The sequence below is a fragment of the Nicotiana tabacum genome, chromosome 6 (genome assembly GCF_000715075.1).
Source record: "Nicotiana tabacum cultivar K326 chromosome 6, ASM71507v2, whole genome shotgun sequence".
In the NCBI taxonomy this organism is placed as follows: domain Eukaryota; kingdom Viridiplantae; phylum Streptophyta; class Magnoliopsida; order Solanales; family Solanaceae; genus Nicotiana; species Nicotiana tabacum.
Window position 1 is genome coordinate 167,521,424 of NC_134085.1, and position 16,812 is coordinate 167,538,235.

At 35.8% G+C, this 16,812-nt stretch overlaps 1 protein-coding gene across 1 annotated transcript; it reads left to right on the top strand.

Moving 5' to 3' along the window:
* Positions 1–1,404: 1,404 nt before the first annotated feature.
* LOC107828480 (putative pectate lyase 18) lies at positions 1,405–4,280 on the top strand. The gene is made up of 4 exons (XM_016655802.2): positions 1,405–1,929; positions 2,231–2,971; positions 3,457–3,595; positions 3,686–4,280. The coding sequence occupies exons 1-4, from the start codon at positions 1,811–1,813 to the stop codon at positions 3,908–3,910; spliced, it is 1,224 nt and encodes a 407-aa protein (XP_016511288.1). The 5' UTR covers positions 1,405–1,810; the 3' UTR covers positions 3,911–4,280.
* The last annotated feature ends 12,532 nt before the right edge of the window (positions 4,281–16,812 follow it).

The window sequence follows — 16,812 nt, forward strand, 5'->3', positions numbered from 1 at the left end:
ACGCAACCACCTATATAAATGTTTAAATAACAGAAAATAACATCTCAAATTTTAAACTTTGAACGAATTAAAGAGAACAATAAAAGAAAATTGATATGGCAGTTTTCCCACCCAAAATTAAATGGAAACACAATTTTTGCAGCTAAAGCCCCGAGTGACATAATTACGGTCGGTGACATTTGCTATACACCGCTGGTCAATTTCTCTATCATTACTGCTTAGAAACGTCGTGTGCAAAGTAAACAAGAAGCCAAAAAAATGTGCACACAAATTTATAATGGGCGGATTTATAGATAAATATATAAGGCCTGTAAACTTAAGGTCATTTCGTCAAATTAGGTAATTTATATACATATTTTTTAGAATTAGTCTAGTATTCTTTGTCGGCAGTGCACTTAGTTGAATGTGAAGTTATTAACTTAGAGGACCAGGGATAGAATTCACTTAATACTTCTTTTTTTTTTCTTTATTTAGTGGTGCACCCATATTATAAAAATCTTAAACCCTTCTCTACAGACAATAGCTTATTTTCTCTTAGTGTTACACCCCAGAATTGCATCTTTTGCATGTACATATGTAGTTACAAATGGAAATTATTTTCCAATTTCTATCCAAAAAAGAGAGTAATTTCTAGGTAATATAAATTAGATTTAGCTTTTTCTTTCTATTCTTCAGGATTTTACGATCCAATAATAAGCAAAATTTCAGTTCGCATGGATCGGCCTGTTAGAATATCATAATGGAGAACGGGAACGAGTATCTATGTATGCATGCAGCCCTTAATTATTATTCGTACACATTATTCAATGGCATAGAAATCGCAAATGAATTTGATTATAATATATAACTTGCATGCGGGAAAGGAGATATGGGCTCTATATGGCGAACTAGTTTCCTTAATGTGTAATTGTGTATAGATAAATTTCATTTCAAAAATATTAAAGAATATATGAATGTCTAGATTTTCTTTTTTTTTTCTTTCTAAAAGAAGTACACATTGACCATGGCAGTCAAAGCGAAAATTTGCCCTTTAGCTCTTTAGCCCATAAGGGCAAATCGAATCACTTTGGTAATGAAAGGGGTAGAAACGAGACATTCTTTTAATGGATGACAAAGTTGTTCCATTTTGCATAATTTAGAGGTGTATCACACCTGGGTGCGAAGCCACATATCTTAAATGATGGTTTAACTGAAAATTACACTGCATATATAGGTAAAATATTAGGTTTTAGAGGTATAGAACATATATTGAATACTCTTTGCGGGAGAATTTTTTCACTTATTTCAAGTTTGAACACCCTTAAAAAAATTCCTAATTTCGGCACTGATCACACCTTCTCGATTACGGTCCTTTTGGAACCCTACGTAAATACATAATACTCAGCTTTTTTGGATCCTTTGCCTATTGTTTATTTGACAGACTAGACTATCCATCATTATGCTGAGTAAAAAGACAATAAGAGAGAAAAAGACAATAAGAGAGAGAAGAAGAAGAAGATATTGTACTGTTTACATGTCAGGTAGGAATGCTTGCTTAACGGACAAAAACTACCATAGTCCAATCTAGCCTCTATAGGTAAGAGAGGAATCTCCGTAAAACATGTAATCACAAAGATAAAAGTGACCCTACCTCTAACCTCTTTTGTTTAATCAACGCTAATTTCTCCAGCTTTTCTCTCTTTATAAACTCCTTCATTTCCCTCTCTTTTCTTCCCAAGCCCAAATAACTTTATATTTCCTCTGTTCTCTAGATAACCCTCACTGAGTTCGTCTAGAGACAAAGCTAATTACAGACAAACAACAGACAAATATGGGCTCTATTTCTCTTTCTTTCCTCTTCCTCTTGTCTTCACTTCTCCTTCTCCCGTCCCTCATTGCCTCCTCCTCTTCCCTATCTGATCCTCAAGCTGTTGTAGATGAAGTACATAGGTACGTACATTTTGCTTCCTTCACATTAATTTCATTTATTTTAACCCACATTGGCCAAGGGTATGTCGGAAACAACCTCTTTATCTTAGGTTTGTGTACATACTACCCTTCCAAACCCCACTTATGAGATTACACTAGGTTTGCAATTACATTTTAGTCCCACATTATGTATGTCTAGACAAGACTAACGTTATTTTAGCTAGCACATGTTATTATATGTATACATAGCTCGAACACAAAATAATGACTCATATAGTACGTTAACAAGATTTAACAAAATTTTTTTGTTTGGAAAATGCAGGAGCGTAAATGCTTCAAGAAGGAACTTAGGCTATCTATCTTGTGGTACCGGAAATCCTATTGATGATTGCTGGCGTTGTGATCCGAACTGGGAGAAGAACCGCCAACGGTTAGCTGATTGCGCCATTGGCTTTGGCAAAAACGCCGTTGGCGGTAGAGACGGTAAAATTTACGTGGTCACCGACTCAGGTGACGACGATCCTGTCAACCCAAAGCCGGGGACTCTCCGTCATGCTGTAGTCCAAACTGAACCGTTGTGGATAATTTTTGCTAGGGATATGGTTATCCAATTAAAAGAAGAACTTATTATGAACTCATTCAAAACAATTGATGGAAGAGGTGCGAGTGTACATATTGCGGGCGGTCCATGTATAACAATACAGTACGTGACGAATATTATTATACATGGAATTCACATACATGATTGTAAGCAAGGAGGGAATGCTATGGTGCGGAGCTCCCCATCGCATTACGGGTGGAGAACTATTTCTGATGGTGATGGAGTGTCGATATTTGGTGGGAGCCATGTTTGGGTGGACCATTGCTCTTTGTCTAACTGCAAAGACGGCTTGATTGACGCCATTATGGGGTCCACAGCTATTACAATTTCTAATAATTTCATGACTCACCATGATAAAGTTATGCTCTTGGGACACAGTGATTCTTATGTTCAAGACAAGAATATGCAAGTTACCATTGCTTTCAATCACTTTGGGGAAGGCCTTGTCCAAAGAATGCCAAGGTAAAAAATTTTAAAAAGTAAATGATCACTATACACAATATTTCTTTTAACGATTTAAGTTCCATATATCGAAAGTGTAAAAGAAACGGAGGCTTAGCATAACTGATATATTTGCTGTCATATGATTAAGGGGTCACGGTGGGAACAACCTCTTATAAAAATGCATGCTAAGACTAAATAGACCTCGTGCATAGCAAAAACCTATTGCACCGAATTGTCTTTTATATCGAAAGTGTAAAAAAAATTTATACTAACAATGGATTTTAACTTGTAGTCATTTTATTTATCTGCAACTACTTTATGGCATATGATTTTATAAATAACTTTTTAGCTGTTTTTAAGTGGTGCGCGTGTTAAGCAAAGGACACACCAAAATTTGGTTGTGTATTCCAAATGACGAAAAAACAGTAGTTAGATTTAGAGTGGGGTATGTTTGTACAGTGTATGTAGAATTTAAAGAATTGTTGGCTTTTTGGAATATGCAGATGTAGACATGGTTATTTCCATGTGGTGAACAATGACTACACCCATTGGGAAATGTATGCAATTGGTGGAAGTGCTAGTCCCACCATCAATAGTCAAGGCAACAGATTTCTTGCCCCTGATATTAGGTTTAGCAAAGAGGTCAGTATTACTTGTTTTAATAAATTTCTCCAACTTAGGTTTTACACTTTTTTGCTTTAGAAAATATTTACTGGAATAATATATATGTAGGTAACAAAACATGAGGATGCACCAGAGAGTGAATGGAAGAATTGGAATTGGAGAACAGAAGGGGATTTAATGTTAAATGGTGCATATTTCACACAATCAGGAGCTGGAGCCAAATCATCAAGTTATGCTAAGGCTTCAAGTTTAAGTGCAAGACCTTCTTCTTTGGTCAGCAATTTAGTATCTGGTTCTGGCGCTCTCAATTGCCGAAAGGGTTCTCGTTGCTGATTAAGGGAAATTATTTAACTTGGTCTTATTTTTCTAAGGTTTGGTTTTAGAAAAAAAAAATTAAAAATGATATGATTTGAAGAAAAACCATGTAATGAAGGAGGAAAATTAAAGAAAGGGACAGAAAGTGTAGTAAGTCCTAATATATGACTAGGGACGTTGCACTTTTATTGTCTTCTTGCCTCCCTTCATTTTTTTTTACCTTTTTTTTGTTTTTATTTTTACCCTTTTTGACTTGATTGTCAAATACAACCTCGGTCTGCCATTCTCAGCAGTTGGGACTTCATGCGGTTCTGTTGGTTTTAGATTTTAGAGAAAGGCAAGTTCAGAAGTGTTGATATATACATCAATATATGTATTTATTTTTGAATATTGTGTGTCTCTCCCTGCCTCTCACACAATCTATTAGAAATTGCAGAAGACAATACACATTAATAGTGAGCAATGAAAGTAAAAGTAAAGATGAAACACGATTTAAATATTTGTTTATATAATAACCACCCATAATTGCTCATAATAAGTGTTTTGAAAAAATGGAAGAAGTTCAACTACCAATGTTTAAATCCATCAAAGTTGTAATTGAAGAGGCACACTAAAAAGCGACATGTGTATCATTTTAACTCCACAAATTAGGAAACCGATAACTAACTTATGAATTATGCCAAGCAATGTTGCAGACTAGACTATCATATCTGTACCTACTTAATTCTTGTAACTGTTCACTTTTCACTTGTACAGTATTTTAAAAATAAATTTTTATTTTTACTTGTCACTTTTAGTATATAAAGAGAAGATAATTTATTTTTTCCTATTATACCTATAGCATTAATTACTTATTTCCAATCATTTTTGTAAATTTATTAAAAATATGTATCAATTAATATGAGTATCATGATAAATTATGCCTTAATTTATTATTTCTTAAGGGGCATGTGAAATTCATAACGGACGAACAAAAGTAAAGAGTACAATTTTAATCTTCCAATGCTGACATCCAACCAATAGAATAAGACCTAACCTCATAGTCTTTAATTTTGAGCTTCAGTACTGAAACAATTGATGAATTTAGATTTTATCCCAAATGCAATTCCTAATTAGTTTCGTTTCATCAATTCTATTTAATCCTTGTGCCAACCGTCCGGCATCGGTTTTACTTTTGTTGTTGTTTTGGCTTATTTCTTCTGCATTAAGTGGTTGAGTTTTAAATAGAAGTTCGGCTATAAAGCAAAAACGGAAAAATGCACACGCATTGAATCATCTAGTAAAACCAAATATATGAGCACTTATGTGTGGCAACCATTTTTCTTTTGAAAACTAGGCGGACGTTTGAGCTAAGATTTTTACTAAGGGATATTCAAATAAAAGAATTTAAATATATTGTAAAATTAAGCGGAGTCAATGTATAGTAAATATACATAAAATAAAATAAAAAATTCTAACAATATAGTGTAATTTTCCAGAAGATGGGTGTCAATCGATTGGATGTGGTACCGCCACTGTGTTTGGACATAAGAATTGTAAAATTCATTAAAAAAGTAAAATAAAATAAAATATTCAAGTGAAAATTATATTTGCAAAATTAGAGTTGTGTTAATTTGAAGCTATTTTAATTTTTGTGAGTGATTTAAAGTGAAAATTTTGAAAAACTAACTTTTTGGAGTTTTTTTAAATTCCGAAATATTTTGAAATTCAACTTTAAGTGAAATTTGAAATTTTCATGGCCAACAAATATTACGTAGCAAGGAGAATTTTTTTTTACAAAAGTGAAATTTCCAAACGGGTCCTAAGTAATCAACTATTCAAACTTTTTCCAAGACTCGGTTCTGTAGTCTTTTAGAAAATAGTTCAGTAGTAAATAAATTGCCAGGAAATCAGAAAACCCCAAAAGAAGAATAAGAATGAATGAGTGACAAGGAAAAGTTGGGGAATACTTTGACCAGATTCAAAATTAAATTTGACCTGTTTCCAAATTTTATGGAGACAAGAGAAACAGAAAATGTCTGAAGCATAGGTTCAGTATCAGATACGACAATCATATTATGGATAGTAGCTAGTCTTCCAAAATAAAGCTCATTGTCACATGCTTTGGCACGCCTCTTCATACCAATATAGTAGTTTAAAACAGTGAGTGCCTCTCCTAATGACACCATAGCAAAATTCTTCATATAGAAATGGCCAAATTCTTTATTGTTTCAAGAAAAAAAGGGAATTCATTTTCCTTTTGGACTAGCTAGTAGTAACAGTTTGTGTAATACTAAAGAAATAAAGTAACAATCAATATTACTAGGGTTTAGTACACAAACAAAAAGTCAAAAAGAAAAAGGTAAGATAAATAAAAAAAAGAAAAGGAAAAAGAGAAGTGAAAATGGGGTATTCAATTTTCCCACCATGCACCTTAGAGAAGAAACTTTACTTCGAACAAGAAGGTTGATAAATAATATGGTGGAAAATAAAGTTTGAACCACTTGCTTTCTGGCAAAACAGTAAATCAAAGTCTACCATCCGTTTTAATTACAATTTGTTTTGCTTTTCGTGTTTTTCTTTTGCCATCCGTAATTAATGCAACAAATTAAGGTCAACATTATGTACTATGGATTTGGTTTACTTGCTTTCGAAATGTGAAAAAAATAATGGAACCTAATATGATTCAACCATGTGGAAGACAAGAAAGCAAGAAAAATATTCACCTAACTGGAAAACAACTAAGGATTAGATAAACTATTGACGATCATGAAGATATTGCCCGCTAAAAAGCAGAGAGCGTATTGAGTGAGGGGTAATTTAGTGTACTAAGGTGAGGGGTAGTTAAGTAATTTCACGTTTCTCCTCCACTAACAAATACCAGAAGTGGTTATACTAGTTAATACTGTATATTCCTATAGTTAAGCAACACATTAATGAGAATTCCTCCTTCTCTCTACTTTCTCTCTCTATAATCTTCCCTAATTGCATAGTTCATCGATTGCATGCATAATAATATGAGTTCGAGTGAATAGATCTCAGATTCTATCATGGTATCAGAGCGATCGATAGGGATTTAGAACCAAAATTCTACCATTTCAGTAGTAAGCCATTGTCGAGATTGGGCGGCCATGGGAGAAGAAGAAGTTCCTCGAATTGACCACAATCATCCTTTGTACTTGAGGGAATCAGACACACCTCGTGTGGCATTGATCGACATAAAACTCACAGGTCCAGAAAATTATGGTCTACGGAGTCGAGCTATGCGAATGGACACTATCGGTGAAAAATAAATTAGGGTTCATAGAGGGAACCTGCGTAAAAGGTTCATTCAAAGGCGAATTAGCAAATCAGTGGGAAAGATGCAATGCTATGGTGCTGTCATGGATAGGAAAGACAGTGGCGGTGGAGTTGCAACCTAGCATCATTTATGCCTCAAATGCAGCAAAAGTTTAGAGTGAGTTTAAGGAACGATTTGATAAATCAAATTTGACTCAAACATATCGATTGTGGAAGATGATAGGATCGTTGACTCAAGGCACAGATTCAGTCACTGCTTACTACTCCAAGATGAAGATTTTATGTGATGAAATGGACTTGTTAGTGGCAGGGCCAATATGTGATTGTGAGGAAACGAGACCTTTCATCGAACAATTCAGAAATTTGAGACTCTTATAGTTTCTTGTTGGCTTAAATGAAAGATATGGCCATGTGAGGAGCCACGTGTTACTCAAGACACTAGTGTTGACGGTTAATCAAGAATATGCCTTGGTCATACTAGAAGAAAGCCAACGTACTCTTGGAACAAGGGAATTTGACCATGCTAGCTGGAAAAAATCAGACATTCACTCAGAGATTCAAAGCAAAGAAACCAGGGTTGATTTGTGAGTTTTGTGGCCACAAAGGCCATTTAAAGGAAAATTGTTATAAGATCATAGGGTATCCCCCGGATTTCAAAAGTAAGAATAAAGTGCAGGTACAACAATAACAAACCCAGCGCAATTTCACAAGTGGGGTCTAGGCAGGGTAGTGTGTACGCAGACCTTACCCCTACCTTGTGAAGGTAAAAAAACACAGGTACAAAGTGTTAAACCCTATGGTAATGATGTTGCTACTGAGGTAGGAAATTCATCAAACACTCAGCTCACACATGGGAATTTCTTCACAGAAGATTAATACAAACAATAGTTAAGTCTTCTGAACAAACAAGGCACAAGTGACTGTCACTCGCTTATGGCAGGTATAACTGCATTGTTATCAAGTGCCTTTGATTGTGAATGGATATTAGACTCAATTGCTTCACATCACATTACTTTTCATAAGGAGATCATGCATGCCATTAAGTATTGTAGCTTACAGAATAATAGTGGAGTGCAAGTACCAACAGGGAATAAATACAAAATAGTCCATACAGGAATTGTCTCTATACTAGACAATTAAGTTTTAAAGGATGTTTTACATGTTCTTGACTTTAAGTTCAACTTATTGTCTGTTTCAAAACTGACCAAGGAACTAAGCTGCTGTGCAATGTTCTTCCGTGACTTCTGTGTGCTGTAGGGTCTTTACAATAGGAAGGTGATGGGGATTGGTAAGGAATCATGTGGACTACCTTCTACAGAGAGTTCAACACATGCATCAACAATGGTTACCAGTAGTTCAAATAATTTGGCTCTTTGGCACATGAGACTAGGACACCCTGTAATAAAGGCAATGCAGCATATCCACCAATTGAGAAACTCAGTGGACAGTAGAGTACAATATAGATGTGAAGTATGCCCCTTGGCTAAGCAAAGCAGGCTGAAGTTTTCATCTAGTAGTCATAAAGTTGTTAGCATTATTCGGCTTATTCATGTATATGCATGGGGATTTCATAGAATACCTACATATGACACGAAACACTACTTATTACAGTGGTGGATGATTACAGTAGGTTCACTTAGGTATACTTATTGCAATCAAAGAGTGAAATAATAGTTGTATTGAAGAACTTCTTTTCAATGGTTAAAAATCAATTTGGTGTGATTGTTAAAACATTAAAGTCTGATACTGGTGTCACACCTCCTTTTTCGCCCGCGCCGCCCGCAAAGGGGTGCGGAAGGGAGTTTTTTCCAATTAAAGGATAATCGAAACAGGATTTATTTATTTATTCAGAGTCGCCACTTGGGAGATTTAGGGTGTCCCAAGTCGCCAATTTTAATCCCGAATCGAGGAAAAGAATGACTCTGTATTACAGTCCGCGAACCAGAAATCCGGATAAGGAATTCTGTTAACCCGGGAGAAGGTGTTAGGCATTCCCGAGTTCCGTGGTTCTAGCACGGTCGCTCAACTGTTATATTCGGCTTGATTATCTGATATAATACATATTATAAACTTATGTGCAAATTTTATCCTTTATCCGCTTTTATTATTTTTATTTATCGTTATTATTTTACGGAGAATTGCAACATTGTGAAAACGTATTTCAACCACGTCGCAATCAATGCACCCGTGGTTATCGACACATTTCGATTCCGTTGAGATTTGGATTTGGGTTACATAAATGCACACCCATATTTAAGAAAATAATTTGTTAAAGACACGCCTAGAGCGACTAGCGTATTGTTGTTTTGGGAAAGACCGTAAAATTTCACTAGACGGCCAACTTCGATGTTCTAAATAATTAATGCATACATTTGTGAGGGCCCCGCAATCTACATATTTTACTAGGCGAGGCTCGTCTCATTTATTTTATATGGACAAGTCTTAAAGCGACTACATTTTCTATTAAAATTAGTCTCTAAAATAAAGAAAGAAAATCCTAATTAATTACGAGCTTTTATTTATTTATTTATTTAAGAAAGCATGGCATACTAATTGCTAGATTAATACAAATGTTGATGAAAAGGAATTTTACTCAAAAATTCGAAATTATAAAAAAAATAAAAATTCGACAACTAATATTCAAAAGAATCAAATATAGCTAGATTAAAACTCGCATTGTTATAAAAAAAACTATTGAGATTAATTATTCACAACCATTTGAAACTAGATTTAACCATAATTACTAATGCTTATTAGAAAGTTTATTAAACTTAAACGTTCTTCTAATCTTGTTTGAACTCAAATCGTGCCTTAATGCCTAATTCACGAAATTCAGTTTAAATTCATACCTTAGTTAAATTTAGCTACTTGTTCACGATTAACCTACTGTTGATAATCTTAAAACCTTCATAACTAGTGAATTAACCCGTTTTGCCAAACTGATTCATTAAAGACTAACTTATGTTATTTTCTCTTATTCCAATTATTATTCAGTAACACATGAAATAACCTAAATACAATCAATAAAAGGAACAAAGAAAAACGACATTAAAACTTCAAAATTCAATTCTTCATATGTATTCATGCTTCCACATTATTAGCTTGCAATAACTAGTGTTACAGTCGTGTACCTGATATTGGAAGCAAAAGAAAAGGGAGATCAGCAGAAATTCAGTAGCATACAACAACACAACACCCAACAACTAGTAACCAGCAACGATAAACCAGTGACAGATTTTGAAATCAAGATAAAAATCCAGAAACACCGACAACAATCAACGGACAGAAGCCAATGGAATCTTTTCAGATTTAAAAGACTAATTAATTGTTCAACCCTTAATTTCTGAATCTGTATATCAGAATATTTAAATTGTATACTACTCTTTTAATTTCCAGAATGTTTTTATTTGTATTTTTTGAAGTTTTTATATTTTCGGAATTTTTCTCTCTCTTCAATATTTAGCTCTCTCTTTTTATCTCTCTCTCCCTCCTTTTTTCTAAAATCTGATCAAGTCCCCCTATTTATTACCATCTTTCAGCATTTTTAAAAAATTAAAACCCACTATCTTTCACTCATCCCCTTTTAATCCCACTACCTAATGTTTTGTCCTCCACTACAATAAACAAAAACCTCATTATATCTTGTCCCTCATGCTTATATTAAACAATTGCATTATTCCCCACCATTATATCTTGTCCCTCCATTATTGATTATTTTAATATTTTTTTAATCTTAATTGACAGAGCACTCAAAATAAATAATTGTTCAAAATTTTAATTCCAAAAATACCCCTCTGACCTTACTGAAATTACCATTTTGACCCTGAAAACATTGTAATTTACCAATCTACCCCGTCAGCTATAACAAGTTCAACTAATCAATTCTAACCAAAATATAGCAGCTATAACCAATTCCTAATCAGATTTTATGAACAAACTCAAACTATATGATGAACAACAAGAAACAACTGGAATTATTTTGATTGAACAATCTTTTTAAACAACAAATCTATTTTCAGATTCACCAATAATAACAAACAAATATATTCAAAGCATGAGCTCAAATTCAAATCAAACTTAAACAAAAATAAATAAACAGATTCAAATCACTAAACTCAAATAATCAATTGATCTTCAAATTAAATCCAACAAAATACAACAAAGATACATGATTCAAACTAAATCAAAAAATTAAAACCAAAACATAAACTCACATTAAATCACTGAATTAAAAATGAATTTCAAACAAAATGAACACGAATTAAATCTATATTAAACAACAAACAACTGATTCAAGCGATTTAAACTAACACTCTTCTATATTAAAATTAAATCCTTTTAAATTAATAAAACAAACTGAAAAATAATTAATTGAATTTTCAACTTAAATCTAACAACATTATAATTAAACTAATCAATTTCTACCTAAAAATAAACAAGAAAAATGAATGAAACAAACTGAAGAAAGATAAAAAAAATGATGAACATGAAATTAATATCAAACATATTTGATTTCAAATCCGAAAATATCAAACAAATTACGGACGGGAACGAAACTTAAACCAACTAACCGGATCGGAACGATGATGAACTCGAACGAAAACAAATCTGCCCGGAAACAAATATCGCACCAAAACCCTTGGACACCAAAGACGACCACGAACGGACAAACGAAGAACTTGAAGAAGGAAGTGGCGGACAGCAGCAGCAATGGAGGAGGAGAAGACGCAGCAGCAGTGGTGGCGGAGCTGGAAGGAACAGCTGCGTCGGGCAGAAATGGTGGCAGAGCTGGACTTCGGGCAGCAGCACCATGGATGTCGAGCTCAAGCTCGATGAAGAAGATGAAGCAGGCAGCGGCAACACGGACGCAGAGGAGGAAGCAAAAACAACAGCCATGGGGTTCGTTTGGACGTGAACTGAGTGGTCGTTTGGTTGGTTATGGCAACGTGGGGTTCGACGGAGGGTTGGCTGCGTTTTTATTGAAGAAAGAAGATGAAGCAGCTGTGCAGCAGTGAAGGATGAAGAAGACATAGCAGCAGTATGAAGAAGAAGACGACGCAGCAGCAACACGAAGCTAGAAGACGACGCAGAAGGAGGTGGTCGTTTGGAGCTCGTTCGACGGAGAGGGGGGTGGTTTGTTGGTTGAGGATGAAAGGAGAGGGCAGCCAACGAGCTTCGAGCTCGACATGGAGAAGACGAGCCTCGTGGTGGTGTGTGTGTGTGAGTGTGGTGAAGGGGAAGGACTGGAAGAGAAAGGGCAGCCATAGGAGGGGAGTTTGGAAGCTTGAAGAAGAAGAAGGTAAGAGAGGGGCGGGTGGGATTTTTCAACAGTGAAATTTTTTTAGGGTTTTGTTTTTGAAATGAAAGATAGGGAAATAGGGGTGTTAGGTTATGGACTGGGTCGACCCGGTTTGGAATGGACCGGGTCGTAGAGGAAGGTTGGGTATATTTGGGTCTGTGGTTCAAAACTGAAGAAGAGGCCTAATTCCGGTTTTCTTTTATATTCTTGCTCTCTTTTCTTTTACTTCCTAATTAATAAAACTAAAATTTTAAATTAACTTATAAACTAAATTAACTTATAAAAAATACTAATTAAGTCCAAATAACTATTATCGCACATTTAAATAGCAATTAATGTTAAAATCGCACAATTTAGACGTTAAATGCTAAAAATGCAACGTACATTATTTTTTATGATTTTCTCATTTATTGTAAAACAAACTTAAATAAATACTAAATGAAAATGCGACATATTTTATATTTTTATTAATTTAAACAAATAAACATGCATAGACAAAATACAAATAATTATACAAAAAATACCACAAAAATACAAACATTGCACACAAAGGAAAATTGTTTTATTTTGAATTTTTGGGAGTGATTCTCATATAGGGGGAAAATTACGTGCTCATAGCTGCCCCTCTTTGTCCGAAAACACGAAGGGTTTTCGTGCAAAGATAAAGTGAGCGGATACGAGCGATTTTTGCCCGTTCGAGTACTCCGTGTGAAGCATTTTTTTTTTAAAAAGATTTAACCAAACCTTTGCTTCAAAGGTTTCCTACATATCCCTGGCTAGAAGGGAATCAGGTTAATGTAGTTCGGGAAGTTTTGGTAGCTGAGACTACCATGAGACTGCAATGTTACTGGTGTTGTATGCTACTTTTACTGCTTGCTAACCTCCTTATTACACCATGCTTTACAGAAAAATCAAGAAGTTAGGCTAGACTACGGATTACAAGATCTCTTCATTTGTTCTTGATGCCTTGCTTTCTTGTCGGCTTGCGTCGATTCCGGTGCTTCTTTCTTCCGAGAACTGACGGGGATGACACCGGCCTCTTGCTTTCCTGAATCACCAGTTTGCATTATTTTGTTCGGTCCGCTGGTGATATGGCTTCCTTCATTAAGCTTTGTTATGCTGGGCATAATTTAATGTTCACAGGCTGCTTCTTTCAAGACGCGTCTTTTCTTCCTTTTGACTCATGCGCTTGAATTTGTGCTGGGACCTCTTGTTGCAACCTTATGCTTTCCGGTGCTGGGGATTCCCGTTGTAACCTTCTGCCTTCCGGTGGGTTACTGATTTCAAGATCTGCAGTATAAGACTGAAAAGTATTCCTCTCGTTATACAGGTGGGCGCCTAAGACATGAAATGAAAACAGAAATGTATGCCCGTATTATACTGGTGGGCGACCTAGGACATTAAATGAAAAACATAAATGTATTCCCGTATTATACTGGTGGGCGCCTAGGACATGAAATGAAAAATACAAATGTATACCCGCATTATACTGGTGGGCGACCTAGAAATGAAAAACTGAAATGTATACCCGCATTATACTGGTGGGTGACCTAGGACATAAAATGAAAAACAGAAATGTATATCCGCATTATACTGGTGGGCGACCTAGAAACGAAAAACTGAAATGTATACCCGCATTATATTGGTGGGCGACCTAGAAATGAAAAACTGAAATGTATACCTGCATTATACTGGTGGGCGACCTAGGACATAAAATGAAAAGCAGAAATGTATTCCCGCATTATACTGGTGAGCGCCTAATGATAAAGACATGAAATGTATTCCCTTGTTATACATGTGGGCGCCTAATGATAAAGACATGAAATGTATTCCCTTGTCATACAAGTGGGCGCCTAATGGTAAAGAATAACTTGAATTTGTTTCCTCGATTCTCCGAGAAAATTTTCACTTGTGGCAGAAAATTTTCTGCCCCAGTTCTGGGGATATTTCTTATGGCGTGTCTTTCGGCCATCATCAACACTTTATTTTCCTGTTCAAATCAAAGAAAATTTAGTTAGTTTTTTTTTACAATATGGCGAGTGGTCATGTCACTCCTGATGGGGATGATTGGTCCCTTCCCCTTATTCCTGTTTGGCGTTCCCAAAACTTGTTGGTGATAATGTTATTTGCTGGGGATAACATTCTATTGGGGATGATTTTTCCATTTATCTCTTCCCCGTTCTGTATCTCAAAACTTGCTGGGGGTTATTTTGCTGAAGATGGATTTTCCTTTCTTTCTTTACCACTCTGTGTTGTCCGACCACCTCGGAACTTGTTTCGATATTCGGTCGGAGTCCTGCTGGGGATCCTCTTGAAACTTTGCCAACAATTTCCTCAACATGTTTTTTTTTTCGGTTCTTCCCCGTACTTTCCTTGCCATGTTAGATCAATATTATTCGGCCTGGCAACCAACGTCTTTTGTCTTATTGCCTTGTCTCTGGCCTGCCTTCTTCACATTTTACGTTGTACCATTTTGGCAACTGGTAGTAAGCTCTGAAAGACCTTTCTCAAAAATAAATTTCTGGAAAAAGTCTTTTAAACAAAGAAATGAAAAGATAGAAAAAGAGAAAATCTTTCTGAACAAATGATGGGGGAAAGAAAAGAAATGAACTTATCTGGGTGGTATAACCGATTCAAACGATCATGTTGTGCATTCCGGATTAATCAACCCAGTCTATTTGTGTCGATCAATCTTTCTGATGTCTTCACTTGCTGGGGATAAATAGGTGCCCACCTCTTTGCAAAATGCGGATCCTTTCCGCCAATCTATCTTGTCGCCTCATAGTGCCCTTCGCGGGGTTTTTTACTAACAAGACTCTCTCATTTCTCTCAGCTCCCATCGCCTTATGATGCCTGTGAAGGTTTTCACCGATAAGACTCTCTCATTTTGTTTCTCTCAGCTTATGTCGCCTTATGGTGCCTACGAAGGTTTTCACCGATAAGACTCTCTCATTTTGCTTTTCTCAGCTGAGGATTGGAGTGTTGCCGGTAAGATCCTCTCTGCTGGGAATTCTTATGGCTATCAATTCTTTCAGCTCATGATCCTCATTCAGTCGGGGACCGACGTGTTATGCTCGACTTTCATTTGCCTGTCTTGGCACCCCTCAGATACTGATCAGGAGGTCTTTTTTGGACATCAATATGGGTTTTAGAAGAAAAGGATATAAAATTCAAAATAACTTTGATGGGTAAAATATTACAACCCTTGAAATCAAACTTTTTTTTTTCAAAATTTAAAAACATAACTTCTGCCCCAGTTTTCTTGCTTGGGGAATTTATTTATTTTTTTGATTTTTTTGTTACATTATGACCGAGCCGTGAGGCGCCTACGTATCCTCTTTGAGGAATCAGGTCGAACGTAGTTCACTCGATTCCTTTGTTTTTCTTGCGACCTTCCCTTTTTGTTTTTGTTATTATTTTCCTTCTTTTTTTTTTCATTTTTCGTTTTCATTAACGATTCCAAGAGAGGGGTATGAAAGAATAAGTAAGGCACAAAGGGGTAAAGCAAAGGTTAAAAGTGTTTGGATGGAAGAAAGAATTGCCTCCGTCATTTCATTATCCGATAAGCACCAAGTACAAACAAACAAATAAACAACAAAAGAAATTACACGTAATATCTCTCGACTGCATCAGAATTGATAGCCATGTCGATGCATCTTCCTTCGACATCTGTCAGACATAAAGCGCCGTTGGATAATACTCTGGTCACAATATACGGCCCTTGCCAATTCGGGGCGAACTTGCCTTTTGCCTCAATCTGATGTGGGAGGATCCGTTTCAATACTTGCTGCCCTACTTCAAATTTTCTGGGGCGCACCTTCTTATTGTATGCTTTTGCCATTCTCTTCTGATATAACTGGCCATGGCATACTGCTGCCAATCTTTTTTCATCAATTAAGCTCAATTGCTCTAGTCGGGATTTGACCCATTCATCATCATCAATCCCGGCCTCAACGACAATTCGAAGGGATGGAATTTCAACTTCTGCTGGTATTACTGCCTCAGTTCCGTATACCAACAAATAAGGAGTTGCACCTATTGAAGTACGAACAGTAGTGCGGTATCCCAACAATGCAAATGGTAGCTTTTCATGCCATTGTCTGGATCCTTCAACCATTTTCCTCAATATCTTCTTTATGTTTTTGTTGGCTACCTCAACCGCTCCATTCGCCTTGGGCCGATACGGGGTGGAATTACGGTGTGTAATCTTAAACTGTTCGCATACTTCTCTCATCAAGTTGCTGTTAAGATTAGCACCATTGTCCGTGATTATCACTTTCGGGATCCCAAATCTACAGATGATATGGGAATGGACAAAATCCATCACTGCCTTCTTGGTTAC